The sequence below is a fragment of the Aphidius gifuensis genome, linkage group LG3, assembly GCF_014905175.1.
Source record: "Aphidius gifuensis isolate YNYX2018 linkage group LG3, ASM1490517v1, whole genome shotgun sequence".
NCBI lineage: Eukaryota > Metazoa > Arthropoda > Insecta > Hymenoptera > Braconidae > Aphidius > Aphidius gifuensis.
The window spans coordinates 2,928,108-2,944,622 of record NC_057790.1 but is presented as its reverse complement, the minus strand read 5'-3'; the positions used below and the strand labels follow the sequence as shown (position 1 = coordinate 2,944,622).

Below are 16,515 nucleotides of genomic sequence, written 5' to 3'. Positions count from 1 at the left end.
ATCAATAGAATGAACTTGCGCGACCTAATACTATTTTACTTGCCTACTGCAGCAATGACGTCACAAGTTTATCTAATATTTGAATTATCCAGAAATTCGTCTTGTCATGTATAGAATTTAATTTAAATTTTAATATGTCAACATGTTTAATATTGTCTCTTGAAAAAATTTTCTTATTGATAATGCTATATATTAATTTTTTTAAGTTGAAAATATTTTAAAATTTATTGGATTGTCTTGATTTTATTAAGGGTCAAAATTTAATTAAACAATTTTATATTTGACTTGTTTGTCATTGAGATTTGCTTATTTTTATTTTTCTCTTTGTGATGAAATAGATTTGGCAAGCTTTAGGCTTGATGAAGACACTAATCTCTCAATTTCATGTGAGATTTTTGATTGATTTTATATACTACCTGGCATTTTGCCACTAATTTTTTCATTATTTTAATTAATTTATCCTTTTATTTATGAAAAAAAAAAAAGTGGAAATGAATTTTTACCATTTGTTTTATTGTTAGTTTTTAAATAAAATTTATTTATTTATTTTTTTAAAGAATAAAAAAAATATAGCGTTCATATTTTTTTATCATATAAGTGTTATTTTATCGAGCGACATGAAGTTATGTCAGACAGCATGGCACCAGGTTTATGCAGTACAATTTAGCCGTATAGTTTTCTATATAACATGTTGCGTTTTATACTTCATTTGTGCTCTACTTAAACCTTTCATTAAAACCATTAAATACACTTGTGCCACAATTCCATGTATATTATTTTTATAAAATTATTTATTCTTGAAAATTTTTATATTTAATTCTATGATTTATTAAAAATTATTAACATGCAATTTTTAATGATTTTATAAACATTTTTTTTGAAGCATTTTTATTGTTCTATTTGTTTGAATAAATAATGTAGAAAAATTTTTCAATCGATTTGGTGGTATAGTCAGTTATCCAATGTACCTTTTGTATTTTTTTTTTTTTTAATAATTCCATATTGTGACACAAGTTATAGTGTTCAATTGGCACTCAAGTATGAAAAATTCTTTTGAATAATTTTTTCTTTTTTGTCTTATGTTTTGAGAGCTTGTAGTTTTTATTGTCTTAATTTGTTTGATCGTGGTTATATTGTAAACTCAAGTATCATCCAATTATTGTCTTAGTAATTTTTTTTTATTTAGTAAATATGTCTCTTGTGTGGATTCTGTTGAGCAATTATGTCAAATGCAATATTTTTTAATTGTTATTTTTCCAAATGACTTGACAAATCTTAAGCTCAATTATCATATATATATTTTTCTTATTTTATTATTTTATTTCAACTTGATAAATCAATTGGTATTTAAAAATTTTGTATCTTAATTAAAAATTAATTTGGCAATGTGGTTTTTAATTTTTACCATGTTTTTTATAAAAATAATTGATTCATTAAAAAATTACATTTCATTGAACATATTTCTTTGTTTTAATTCGATCTAAAATCCCTAGTGTTTCTAGTGTTTCGACCACGTGACAATCACCACGTCGAGAACACATGCCTGTCACATGGAAAATAATAAATCAATGCTCTAAAAATTTTAACAATTAAATATTTTTACATGACCTGGTAATATCAGTATAATTTTTTTTTACATAACTTTTGTATATTTTAATTATAAATTATCAAACTTTTCACAAAATCTTTTACACATTCACACTTCAACAAAAGTATCTTAAATAAAAATTTAAAATATATTTACATCTTGTCAGCACAAAGATAATATAGATAAATAAAAAAAACAAAATACATAAATATTATTATTCATAGAAATAGAATTTTAAATTTTATGGTTACGTGAGTTTTGTTTACATGTATGATCACTGGAGCTTTTATAAATTGAATGTAATTTGAATTAAAATAGAATAGTAAATAGAAAAGTTCATAAACAATAAAATTATTTGTATTAAAATTAAAATTAAAATTACTTACTTTTGTTAATATTTAACTTAATTTTATACGGATAAATAAATGTTCTTAATTTCTGCAGTAAGAGCTTTAGTATTGCAGAGTGTAGAAACAAATATGGCGGATTATATGGATAATATTTTGTTACGATTTGTAGTGACGTCTAGTGGTTGCCGTATGGTACTATTAAATCAATACAAAATTGTTAAACCGCCAACTTTTACAACGGTTTTGCTAAGAAATTTACAAAATACATGAATTTATTCCTAAAAATTTAAAATTAAATTAAAAAAACAATTGATTTACCATAAAAACATGAAAAAAAAATAAATATTTCTTAAATAATTAATTATTTAAACAATAAATTATTGTCTCAAGTAAACTATATACATTTATTAATTTTCTAAATAATTAGTTAATTAGAAAAAAGTTATTTTCAATTAATTCTAAATACGTCAATTTTATTTGAATAATAAATTTGTTTTTTTTTTTCCATAATTTTACAAATATAAAAATATAATTTTTTTATAATAATAGCTTTGTCCTATTGGCATTATTGATTAAACATTGTTTCGTTAATAAATTGTAAGAAATGTTTCAAACCGGATATTAAATTTCATACCGGAAAACTTGATGAAAACTTTTGGTATATTTTATATCGTGTGACATATGTAAAAGAAGATATAAAAATAACAAAAAAAAATACATTTAAAAAAAGACATGTCAAGTTGAATGATATATAAATTGAGAAAGGTAAAGGTCGAGCCAATGAGTAGTGGAAATATTTGACTTATATATATACACAAATTTATTTATGAAAATATTTGGCCCACATTTGTGCCACTTGGTCTACTGCCAATAGCTCCAGGCGTCTAATTTATTTTATTTTTTTTTTCCCATCTCAAAAAATATAATAAAAATAATAATTATAAAATTTGTAGGGTCAACTATTTTACTTATGTCAAACTCTAAAAATTTTAAAATACAAAAAATAAGAGAATTACAATGACACATAATTAATTTGTTTATTTTCAAACTTTTTTTTAAATTATAAAAAAAATCAAAGAACTTTTTTTCATAAAAATAAAATATAATAAAACAATTATGGTTATTAATTGTTGTTTTTTTTTAATTCTAATTATAATAGATAATTATTTTTTTAATTTGATATAATATCGTAAATTTGTTCATCTTTGGTTGAACATTATTTTGATGCTGATCTCAGCAGTCAATTTGGCTGATTTTTCCTTGGGGATAAGGGTCAAGTGTTCTTGACTTTGAAATCACACAAGCTTAGAGAGCATATACGACTCTCAAGAGGTTCGTTAAAACACCTGTGAGAACAATCTTAATACACAATTTTTATTTTTTTTATTTTTCATCAAAATCCAATTAATCTCAGTTGTTTTTTTTTTTTTTTTTAATTGAATAAAAAAAGGTATTGTTGGTTAAAAAGAAAATATTACATTTTCTTTTTATGTATATTTTTAATTTTAAAAAGAGCCAATTAATTAGATTATCAAATTCATTATGTCAATGTGTCATAATAGTTGGCAGGAAATAAAAATTGAGCGATAAAAAAAATTGTAGAAATAATGAGGTCAATTGACAGGCATATCAGTTTCAAACATTGTGTGTCTACATGACAAGACCCTCTGTGTTTAGAAACAAACGTACAACAGTATGTAATTTTCAGGTAAATTACAACACAAAGAAACACTGTGAATATGAGACAAGACACCTGATCTCACCACTCTTACGATTTACTGAAAATACTGAAATTTCCCCAGAGAATTGTCAACATAAAATTGACGTAATCTTTTTTACTCAAACCAAAGAATATATATTTCCACCGAAAAAAAAAAATAGGTGTAATAAAATTTTTTATCTTTTCATTCATCTATTATTTCACGAAGCTTTTTTTTTTATTATATATCAATAATTAAATTATTAATTTATTTTTTATTATTAAATGAAAAAGTAATTTACAAAATAAAATTTATATTTTATCAATATTTGATAAATAATTTAAATTTTTAAAGCAAATAATACATGTATTTTTTTTTAGAAAAAAAATAAATAAATTTTATAAATATTATTTAAATAATAATTGAAAATTTATAAATATAGTAACTAGCAAAAAATAATATTAATTTTAATATTTTGTTTATACTTGAAAAACTTGTATTGCGTTGTCTAAAATTTCAAAAATAACTTGTTCATAAACAACAATTAAATTAATATAAAATTTAAAAAAATTATATTTAACTTTTGGCAAAAACATGCGTCTTGTATATATTGGCGGTTTAGAAACACCCCCATGATAAAAGCAATAGTTAATTCTACGAAATGCCGTTGTGGCGCTGTAATATTATTGAGATAAAAATAAGCTCGTCCAAAAAGCTCTAGCTGACTGCAGTTGCCCGGCATCCATCGCCGCAGCACAACCTTTTTAAATTAAAAAAAAATAGTTATTAATAACGTTAATAACAATAATAATCATCCGTGATATAAAAAAAATTAAAAAAAACTCGTGGCCGGTCGTGTTGCCAACTGTCATCATCGGTTTTTTTTACGCGACCTTTTCCTTTATATCTTCAAATGACACGACCGACTACGATACTAGGAATATTCCAAAAGCTCCTGTTTATCAATGAAAACATCAACAAAAATTAACGTAAAAAAAAAACCAATACTAATAACAACCATCATAAATATAGTAAAAATAAATTAATTAATTAAAAATTCATAAAAAATTGTATATAAAAATTTTTAAATAGTGAAAAAAAAATATTAAATTTAAAAATATAATAACGTGATATTTAAAAATTAAAAACTTTTGAATAATTTAATTTATTTTTTAAAAAATAATAATTAATTAATGATAAAATAACAAAATTAAATAAAAAGTTAATATCGAGCATGCTTTGGTGGTTTATTAGACAGTGATTTAAATAAATAATTATTTTTAAATTAATAATTATAAAATTTTCATTATAAAAATAGTGAAGATTGAAATTTTCAATTAAAAGGGTGACGACGTGGCTTTATTATTATTATTAGATACTTTGTATAAACGATATCAAACAAATGTGCTTTAAAAGTGTTAGATAGTGCAAAAATAGCCCTCTGGGCTTGGACAAGAAGTATTCTGGATATAAAAAATAACGATGCGGGGGCACAAGAAGAGGGCGAGTTTGCCCGATTGTTTGTCGTTATAATAGGGGGTATTTATTTACATCAAATTACATGTAAATAACCCATATATTTTTCTTTATTTTCAGCTATTTATTTATTTATTTATTTCGATTGAGGATAGTTGTTATTTTTTATCGAAACAATGTGGTTTTTTTTTTCGTTTTTATCCTTATAAATTCAATAAAAATAACGAGATATAAATTAGTCTACTAAAAATAATAAATTTAAAATTGTAAATTAGCTTTTTATCTGATAAAATAAATTGTCAAATATTTAACGGTATATTATTTTCATTTAAAATTGTTATAAACGATTTATAAAAAAAAAAAAAAAATTAACAAATCATTGAGTAATATTTATTGTGAATACTGTCGAATTTTTTTTCTATTTACTAATCACATTAGCCAGCATACACATGTATTTATTATTTTTATAATTCAAACCGAGCCCCTTTTATTTTTTTATAATTATTTCTAAATAGATATTGCGTGTTGATTAAATTACAAAAGACATATTTGATTTTATAAAATTTCTTTTTCTTCTCCAACTACAATATAATTAATTTCATTAACAAAAAAATATTAAAAACACATTAACCCTTAATTACAATAAAAAATTAAACTTATAATATAAATGAAAAAAAAAGATGTATTTTTTTGTTACAATAACTTTACAGATTATTCGTCATACCGATGATGTACAAGATCCAACAAAAAAAAAAAAAAAACGTGACTTATAAATATTGCAAAAAAATTATATAAATAAATAAACAAAGCAATAGTCACTGCCTTTATTAAAAAAAAAAAAACCAAATTAAATAATAAAAAATGGCGGAAGAGGAACAAGAAACGTTTCTACAAAAATTACTATTCTACACAACCGCGTTCTTCATCCTCCTTGGCATCTTCAGCCTCTTCGCCTTCCTCTTCTTGGTACCTTTCGTCATTGATCCTGCCTTTACGACTATTTTTATGGATTTTGACACAAGGCCGGCCCTGTGTGTCACAATCGATGTTGAATCAAGAAGAGGTGATTAAATTAATAATAACAAAAAAAAATAGTATTTGTGTGATTATTGAATGTAAATTGTTACGTGATATATATATTTTTTTTTTGTATTATCGTGCATGGTCGTATGACACGAGGTCGTTCCACGTGCTTTATTGTGAACTAGCTTAAATTTGACTCATATTTGTATCGATTTTCACTGTATTCATTTATAACATGATCTACCTTACTAAAACTTTATTATCCCATCATCATAAAAGACCAAAAAAACAAAAAAGACCAAGTTTTTAAATTATTTTTTTTTTTTATAATTATATTTTATTATTATTACTGAGTTAAAAAAAAAAAATAAGAAATTAAGAGATTATCTAGTTATACTTGATACGAAATAAACTTAAGACTCGAGGGTTCTTTCTATTGTCATTTTGTTTTTTTTTTTTTTTTTTTTTTTATAAAATCAATATTTTCACTTGAAGTATTTTTCCACTTGTCGTATATCGAAATCTTAAATCTTTTTATTCAAAAACACTATATAAATTTATTATTGATATATTGAATCACAGAATTATATGACAATCGATACAAACACTTATTGATAATACTCATTTATCTTATAATCTATTTCAATTTTTTTTATGTTATATTTATATTTTTATTTTTCTTTGATCTTTGAAACTTTTATATATAAAAATATCTCAGTAAATAAATATGTTACATAACATTCAGCTCATGGCTTATCGTTGAGAATGAAAAAATAACATTTTTATATCACAAGAATATGGCAAAGACAAATACGTAAGACGTTACTTGAAGCATTTTAAATTTTTTATAGAAAAATTTACTTAATAAAAAAAAGAAAAAAACTAACAATTTCGACTTGACCTTTTTTTTTCGTTTGAATATAAAATAATGTTGAATAAATTGAAATAAATTAAGTGAAAACTATGTTTTTTAAATAAATAAGTTAATTGAAGTTGAATATTTAAATCTACATTAAATTCAAATGGCAACTTTATAGAAAATTATTCCATATAAAATTAGTAAATATTGTTTTTTTATTTTTTTATAAATTTTTTATTTTCTAGATTAATTTGTGTACAAAGTTTTCCAAGAGTAATTATCGAAAGTGCTTGTATAAAATATATAAAAAAAAAAAAAGTAATTTCAAGTAGCATGATTTTTAATTTTAACATTTGTGCTTGGACTTACGTGCTTGGACTTTGTTTATACTGTAGTATGACGTTCGAATAGCAATTTGTATCGAGTGACCTAGCTCTATTCCCTTGGGGTCAGGTTATACTTTTTTTTACGAGACTCTTGGATCCAACGTTTTACTTGAAAAACTTATTTCATCCATTTGTCCAGAATATAAAAAGAACAAACCTAAAACTAGAACAATAATAAAAATTATATAATCGTTAGAAAAGTTTTTATATTTTTTTTATTTCAAAAAGCATTTTTAATTTTACTTGTGTTTTATTTTTATATTTTTTTACTGTAAAAAATTAATCTTGCTTACATTATATATTTTTACCTTTCATATGAAATTATAATTAAATTAAAAAAATATATTTTTTGAACTAACATTAAATTAATACATGCAAAAATAGAGTTTTAATATTTTTTTACTACTTATATATTTCAAATTTATAATATAAATTTTCAACATGATATTTTTTTCGTTTACTATTCCTCATTCAAGTCATGTCATTAATAAAATTTGATAAATATTTGGCTTTTTTCGATGCGTGTTTGTCTGTGCATGAGTATGATTGATAAGAAAAATAAAAAAACCATAAATCTTCAATAATAAATCAACAAAATAATGAAGAAAAATATAAAAATAATAATTTAGGTACAAAAAACTGTTCATGGACCTCATGTAGAGAGGGATGTACCAAAGAACTTTATGATTGCACTCAAATACGTGTTAATTATAAAAGAGCAATTAATGGAACTGATGAAAATGCATCAGTTGATGAGGAGGGCACAGAGGATGGAGGTGTTGAGGGTGACGAAATCCGGAATAGACCAAGATATGAAAGATCATCATCATCAAGAGATTACAACTACATTGGAGATGAACTTGATGAAATTGATAACGATAGTGATTTGCCAAAACCTTTTCCCACAGGTATATTACAAAAAAATAAGAAAAAATAAATAAAAATCAAGATATATTGTTGAATGATTCATCAACAAACGAATACATTATATTCTTTTTTTTTTTTGATTCTTATAATATTCTCAGGACTGATGAAATTCTGTGTTCTGGTGGTGAATACATTAATTTGTATTTTTATTTTATTTTATTTATACATTATCGTATCAATCTGCTGCATTTGTATATATATTTATACTTTTTTTCTATTGTTTAATGAAATTATGCAACACAAGTATTTTTGTTTAAACATTTAAATGTTTTTTTTTTTTATTTTTGGTGATAAGTAGTCTTGTGGTTTTCAAAAGATAGATGATAAAAAAGATAAAAAATAATAAGTGAAATATCGTGTGTTTCGATTGTGTACTACATAACAGCTGTATATTTTTTTTTATTATTTTCTCAATGAAATTCTCTTGTATAGAATTTGAAAACTGGACAATGACAGACACCCTGAGGCTGTTTTGTTGAATAGCCGAGGTGATGACAGAGACGGAAATCATCAACCCAGACAATTTAACTCTTTGAAAATTTAGATTTTCTTTCTTGGCACGAATTTATCACAAAACTTTTTTTTTCTTCTTCATCTTGACATTATAGGTATATCTATTTTTGTTGGTTTAAATTCAATACTAATATATTTATTTATTTTAACTGTCAAATTTTTGACATTATCAGTTACTTTTATATCTCACAATGTCCATATTCAATTTCCGTAATTGAATGTCTATCTTGAAATTCAAATAAAAACATAATCAATATTTTGTTTTTATTTTTCTTTTGGTATTTATTATTACATAATAATTTTAAACTAGAACGCATGAATAGCCTTATCATCGGTGTATTACATTCACATATATATTTATGTGAAAAAATAAAATAATAAAATATTCAAGTTGAAATAAGCATTGTTTTTTTTTCAGTATGTAAAGTTACATTTGTTGGTGAGATATTTTTTAGTTCAGCAAAAGCAATGCAGTTGTTATACTATGAAACTTTTATCATTATTATTTCTACTTTACTACCACTTTTCTCTTTTCAATTTTTTTTTCTTTTAATTTTATTTTTATGCTAAAGATCAAAGCAATCTATTCAACTTAAAAAAAGTCACTTTTAAATAACTCGAAAAATATGAAAATAAAATTTAAAAAAAATATATATACATGTAAAAATAATTAGGCAGTTGATGCGATAACGTAAATTGTAAATGACTTGATTTTTATTGAAAAAAAATTGAGTTTAATTAAGTTTGTTTCTAAAATTCACAAATTTATTTTGAATTTTAAAATGAAGAAAATAATGAATCAAATTATCCATAATAAAGAGAATATATTACAAATTTTTTTGATTAAAATAATGGGTTATTCAGGTCTACATGAATCTTGTTTATGCATTGGCAATACCAATACCGTCATTCATAATTTCGGTGATATATCTCACTGTTGCCTATTTCAAAATTTACAACGAAGAAGAAGAAGTTTTAGTTGAAAAAGATGGTGATGAAATTGGTGATGATGAAGATGTTGATATTGATGATGGTGTAGATAATGATGATGATGATGATGAAGATGATTATGGTGGTGGTGATGATGGTGATGGTAGTAATGCAACACCATTACCACCAACAAGTGGTGGTGTTACACCAGGAAGTGATGCATTTCGTGAAGATCTTGCAAGTTTTGGTCATCAATTAAAAGTTGCAATGGCTGATGAAGCATCCAGAGAAAGTCTTGATGGTTTACCAAATTCAATTTCTACACATGGGTAAGCATTATCATCAAATGAATCCAAAAAAAAAAAATAGAAAAAATACAAACATAATTAATGAAGAATTTAATAAACAAAAATTGGAAAAAAAAAATATATTTTAATACTCAAAAATACTTATCCATGCAAGTAACATAAATTTCACATAAAAAAGAGAAAAAAATAATTTTGTTTTCATTTTTTTTCAAATAAATTGAATGTACATTTTTCGAGCTAATTGTTTTTCATTTTCATTCTGTAAATTTATTCGATCATTTAATATTTTTTAAATTATTTTCTTAAAAATATGTCTTAATAATAGCATTATAGTTAAAAGTAATTGTGTTAAAAAAATATATCTATCGACTATAAATTACCCACTCTTCGCTTTATTTTATATTCAAGTAAAAAATTACTATCATCACTCGATTTCTCTTTCCACCCTATGATACTTTTAAGATTCTTTTTTGTATATTTATTATATTAGCCTCTTCTAACTTTACTCTTTTTATATTCTTTATTTTATTTATTATGTTTTTTTTTTCCTACAAAATATATAAAAAACGTTGGCTTACTGACCGAGTGACGTAAGATAAACTCATGCGCATTCATATTGAGCCGCACCCGAAACACTCACACTCATATACACAACGTGGGATATCGAGCGTTGCAGATGGTCGATTCGATCAACTGCAAACTAGAAAAAAATTAAAATTAATGATATCTTTCAAATGAAAATTGTGAAAAAAAAAATCATCACAATAATCCATCTGAAAGTTGCTTTTTTCTCGGAGTAATTCCATTGATTTTAGAGCTATCAATAGCTATGCATTTCAAAAAAAAAACTTGCAGATAAATCAAACAAAAGTTAGGTAAAAAAATTCATAATACTATAGACCTGTATGTTTTTTTTTTTTACTTGGAATAATTCCATTGATTTTGGAGCTATCAATAGCTAATGTAATATATTTATTTTTTCTATTATTTTTCTTGGCAAAGTGCAGTTTACAATTATTATTAGAGTTTGATATTGGCTTTCGATGAAATCTGTATGGTAGCTTTTGAATCGATCCTTGAATTTCTCACAATATATGTGGTAAATTGCTACAATTATAGTTTTCCCACCGGAGATATATATATTGGAATTTTTTTTTTTTCCTGCTGGCTTGCAGTGTCCTGTTTCTCCATCAATTTATGTACCTTCTTCGTTTGCTTTGGACACTTGGTGGATGACATTATTATTTATTATCAACACTATAATTAGCTAAAATAAAAATATACCTTATTATTTCCTGTCAATTATTTTTATCGCTTCAGTTTAATTATTTTAAAAAAAAATATACATCCAAAATAGTTGAGTAATTTACAGATGAAAAATTATTTTTTCATCTAAATATAAATCATATTGATTTTAGAATTTTAAATATCAAGTTAAAAATATAAAATTTAAATTTAAAATAATGTTAATGTCAAATTATTATATCCTGAAAAAAAAATGTAATTAAAATATCAAACCTTATTCATGTTTACATTTTAATTGCAAAAAAAAAAATTATAATTACACTGTATTGATATGAATATCTGCTTTTGAAATATATATTTTTTTTTTTTTACAATTTATGACTATCAAAGTATCATTCAAGCATGAAATATGATTAAAAAATAAATTTATTTTTTAAATTTTAGCTTTTATATTACAGAAGTTAAGAATAATAATATTCATTTTTTTTCTCGACACATTTATTTTTCATATTGGAGTATTAAATTCAATCAAATTATCCTTATTACGTAAAAAATTCAACGTTAATTTTATATAAACTAATTGGTAAATGCATTTATCAATTTTTCATGGTAATTGGGTCAACACATAGTAGATAAATTCTTCATTATATTAATACGCTTCAATTTATCATTTTTTTAAATTCATAATAATAATAAAATGGAAAAAAAATTATAATTCAAACAACGAATGATATAAATTTTTTATCGACTTTAATGGCATGTCGCACGATACATCAATTCTTGGTATTTGTAGTGGAATTTATTATGGTAATTGTCACAGTGAAGCAGTGAAAATTTAACCGCGCATTCGCATTGTGAAATATATTAAATAAAATATAAAGAATGCTACACACAAGACGACATGCAGTCTCTCGTATTTATTTGTATTTATTTGTTAAACTTAAAATACACTTGTGTCCCATAAAGCAAGCTTCTTGTGTGTATCCACATATATACTCATTTAAAAAATTTACCCTATAACAAAATATATTGCAAACATTATTTTTACTGAACAAATAAATAATGTATCGTTAAATTATATCTCAGATGTTTATAAAGAAAATAAAAAAATAGTTTTTCAATTTTTATAAATACACAAATTTGTTGATAATTTTATAAAAAAATATAAATTTATATTTAGAATTAATAGTGTTATTTTTTTTTTTATTATTATTTTTATCGATTTTCAATATTTAATAATTTCAATAGCCAGTTTTTCAATTGTAAATTTAATATAAATTTAATGATATAATCGATATTTATATTTTCAAGTTAAGCGTGTTGCTTTGAGACTCTAGAAAATAACAATATATACATGAAATAAAGAAGAAAATAAAAAATGAATTAAAAAATTGAGCTCAAGCTAAAATAAAGATAAATACAAATTTTTATAAAAACACATGAGATGGTTTTTTTTAAAAAAAACAAAAAGAGGGTTGTAGGTTTAAAAAAATTGTATATATGTACATGGCCAGGGTACTTGAGTTCTTACATATGAGTGCAACAAAACTAAACTATGTTTTGGGGGTGTGTGCGCGCAAGGTTTGGGGTTGCAGGAGGAGGTTCGAGGGGGGTAACAGTAAAAGTCAGGCAAGGACGGCAAACATCGATTTGTAAATGCACAGGAGTTTGCTGGTATTACTAACTCATTTTTTAAATTAAATAAAAATTTTTCAACTACACTGTAGAAAAAATAAAAAGTAAATAAATTTTTTATCATTGATAACTTATCAATATAAATTTTGATGTTAGATAAAATCTTGATGATATTAATTTAAATATAAAATTGATAATATGAATTAATTACATTTCAAGTTGATTATATCTTTGATTTCATTATTATAAAATAGTTTGAATTATCAATCGAATTTCTAAGTGTCCAATATTTTCAATGTCATTAAATATATTTATATTTATTATTTTCAAAGAATAATTAATTTTTTTATTAGCTCATTATCAAAGCATAATTTTGTTGATTATGTAATTTACATTATTCAATTTTTTGAATGTGGGTCAATCGGATATACAAGGTTATTTTGTCTATTATTGTCATTTTATATTTTCAAATTTTAATTCAATTTTATTCGTTTTGTACGGATTGTTTTTGTTTGATTTTAATTTTTTTAAATTTAATAAATGATATAAAATGAAGCTATTTTTCTTATACAGATATTTAGGGTTTATTGTAAATTTTTTAATATATATTTATTTATTTTTTTGATATTTGTATACGAGGATTCTTCTCATTGATTTATCGGTGGTGGTATAAAAATAACCGCAGTGCGACAAAGTGAAAATAATATCGTGCGACAAGTAATTGTCAATTTGTTTATTAATTTTTAAAAATTAAATATAATTAATTAATATTATTTATTTTTTCAGAAACTTGAGCAAGACGATGACGACGAGTATCTCAACTCCTCCTGGGCCGACAGCAGCAGTTTGAAGCGACAATTTCAGGGCTTGAGTAACATCTCATGGAGGCCTCACTAAATAAATATTTATTGACCAAAGACATTGTGTTTGACAAGGGACAACACGTTTAATTATTTTCCCCAACGTAAATGGCTAATTAAAAACAAAAAAATTCTTTTTTTTTTTAAATAAATTGCCAGTTGTACTTGTCAATATAATCTTTGGTTTTATTATTACAGAGTGAACCAGATAATCATTTTGATAATAAAATTTAAATATTTAAATAATGCTCAACAAATTCAACAGTGTGAATGAAATTCACTTGACAAATTTTCCATTTTTTTTTTTCATTTCAATAAATAAATTTTAAGTAATTTTCAATCATTTAAAGTGTTAAAATATTGCGAGTCAAATATTATTATTATTTTCAATTGTTGATGATGAAAAAGATCCTTTGTTTAATATTAATTGCTAGATTTAAAAATAAAAAAATGTCATTTGACAATGAGCAGAGTTGTCAAGCTGACAAGGACAATTGGCCTGGTTCACTCTGAGACAAAAAGACAATGAATTTTATAATAAAAAAAGTTGAAATAAAAAGATAAAAATTCAATTCACAAATCACGTAATATCAAAGCCACGTTATTTACCAATTACTAATATGAAATTTAAAAAAAAGATAAATAAAATTACATAATGAGTAAATGAAAATAATATTTAAAAAATTGAATCAATAATTTTGCTTGCAGCGTGACCATGACGCTTTTAATTTACAATAATTGTGCATTGTATTATCGTCGCACGATGCAACAATTTTTCTCTCGCTACACATACACATACACAAAAACATTAAATTATAATAAACCAAAACAAATAAAAAAATAAAGACTAAAACATCTTTGTACTTGTGGTAAAATTGGCTTGAATTATTATATTATTATTATATTTACACAATTTTTATTTTATATATGAATACAAGTGATAATTTAAAGGAAAAAACAAAATTGTTTTTCGTTTACTGAACATTAGAAGGAAGCTTGGAATTGTATGAGATGCAGATGTGTATATAAGCTTGTGAATAATTCATTTAAAAAAATTATTGATTTGTCTAAAATATATATACATACAAAAAAATATAAATAAATAAATAATAAAACCGCTCCTTGATACTGCATCGCAGCCGTCCAATTATCAGGCTGTCACTGAACTTATTGAGCATGTAAATGTCGTCCAAATTATTGATCAAACAATTCTTCCTCGATGCTTTTTAACGTGTTAAATAAATATTCATTTCTTTTTATTAAAATTATTTCAGTGACACAAGTGATCAAATATGTAGGCTTATCAAAAAAATTTAAATACTACAACAATTATTAATTAACAAAAAACAAAATATTAATTATTATATATTTTTATGTTCAACCACAAACAGCAAATTAATTTTATTATTTACATTAAAATGCATAAATACATAATATCAAATTTCCCAAGAGGAAAGCACACGCACATAAAATCATTGGTCAAAAAATCGAAACACTAAAAATACAAATAAACAAAATTATTTAAATAAAATAAAAACTCGCTAAAAATATCAACGAGATAATTATATAAAAAATTTAATAATAAAAAAAAAAACTAAATTGTTTTTATGAATTAAGAACAAGTTGTCTGTGATCTACAATAAATGAAAAAAAAAAATATTTAAAAAAGTATATTAATAATAAAATAATGTACATTAATTCAAGTCCAGAGGATAATTTAAAAAAAAAAATAAATAAAATGAACCGAATATTGTGGAGTCATCCGATGGAAAAAATTGTACGATTTTAGTGGCAGAATTTTGAGCAATATATATGTATGAAAAAAAACTTATTTATTTTTCTTTTTTGCAAAAAAAAATAAACAACAAACAACCTAGTTGAAATATTAAAAGACGAAAAAAAATTGTATAAAAAATTTTGACAGTTAATTGTCATTGTCCAAGGGCTGGGACAGATTTAAAAAAAGAAGAAAAAAAAAAATCTTATTTATGCTTGTTATTAATCTTGTTCCACTTTGCAAGTGTGAAGGAATCGAGTGCATAAAAACGTTCAATAAATTAAATACAATTGCACTTTTCCCATCACTATTTATAATACAAAATAAAAATTTAATTAAAAAACAAAATGAGACTTTAGATTTAGACTAGTTATACTAAAAAAAAAACACACCAAACAAACACGACAAAATAATTTATTTATCCCTTAATCTGGCCACTTGTTTTAATTATTAATATAAATCATTGCCACATATTTCATTGTCAAAATCGCGTCCTTTTAAGAATAAAAAATAAATTTTTCTAATAATAATAATGGTGAATTATTAATTTCATTTCTGCATGGCATTATTTTTAAATCATAAACAATTTAGTTTTAATATTTTTAATGATAAACTAGCATTAATTTACCCAACGAAAAATTCAAAAAATTATTCAACAAATATTAGATATAAATAATGAAAAAAGAGATTAAAAAATATTGGAAATAATTTTTGTACAATTTGACATTATCATAATTATAATAAATAATTATGTTGTCGAAGATAAAAAAAAAAAAAAAAACATTTATATTTATGTACAGAATTTAAAGATTTAATTTAAATTTATCAACGACAAATTCTCAAAATTAATGATTCTAAAATTTGTGTAAAAATGCTTTTATCTGCGATTAATAATAAATTTGTTGTCAAAGCTTTTTCACAATATATAAATAATTTTA

The 16,515-nt window shown here is 23.1% G+C and overlaps 1 protein-coding gene across 2 annotated transcripts in view; it reads left to right on the top strand.

Annotated features, from left to right (window-relative positions):
- Positions 1-16,130, top strand: part of LOC122851453 (cilia- and flagella-associated protein 298) — a 32,345-nt gene extending 16,215 nt beyond the window's left edge. For both annotated transcript variants that reach the window (XM_044150679.1, XM_044150678.1), the window contains one exon: positions 13,727-16,130. In XM_044150679.1, coding sequence (XP_044006614.1) covers positions 13,727-13,837 — 111 coding nt within the window. In that variant the 3' untranslated portion in view covers positions 13,838-16,130. The remainder of the gene's footprint in view (positions 1-13,726) is intronic.
- Positions 16,131-16,515: the final 385 nt, after the last annotated feature.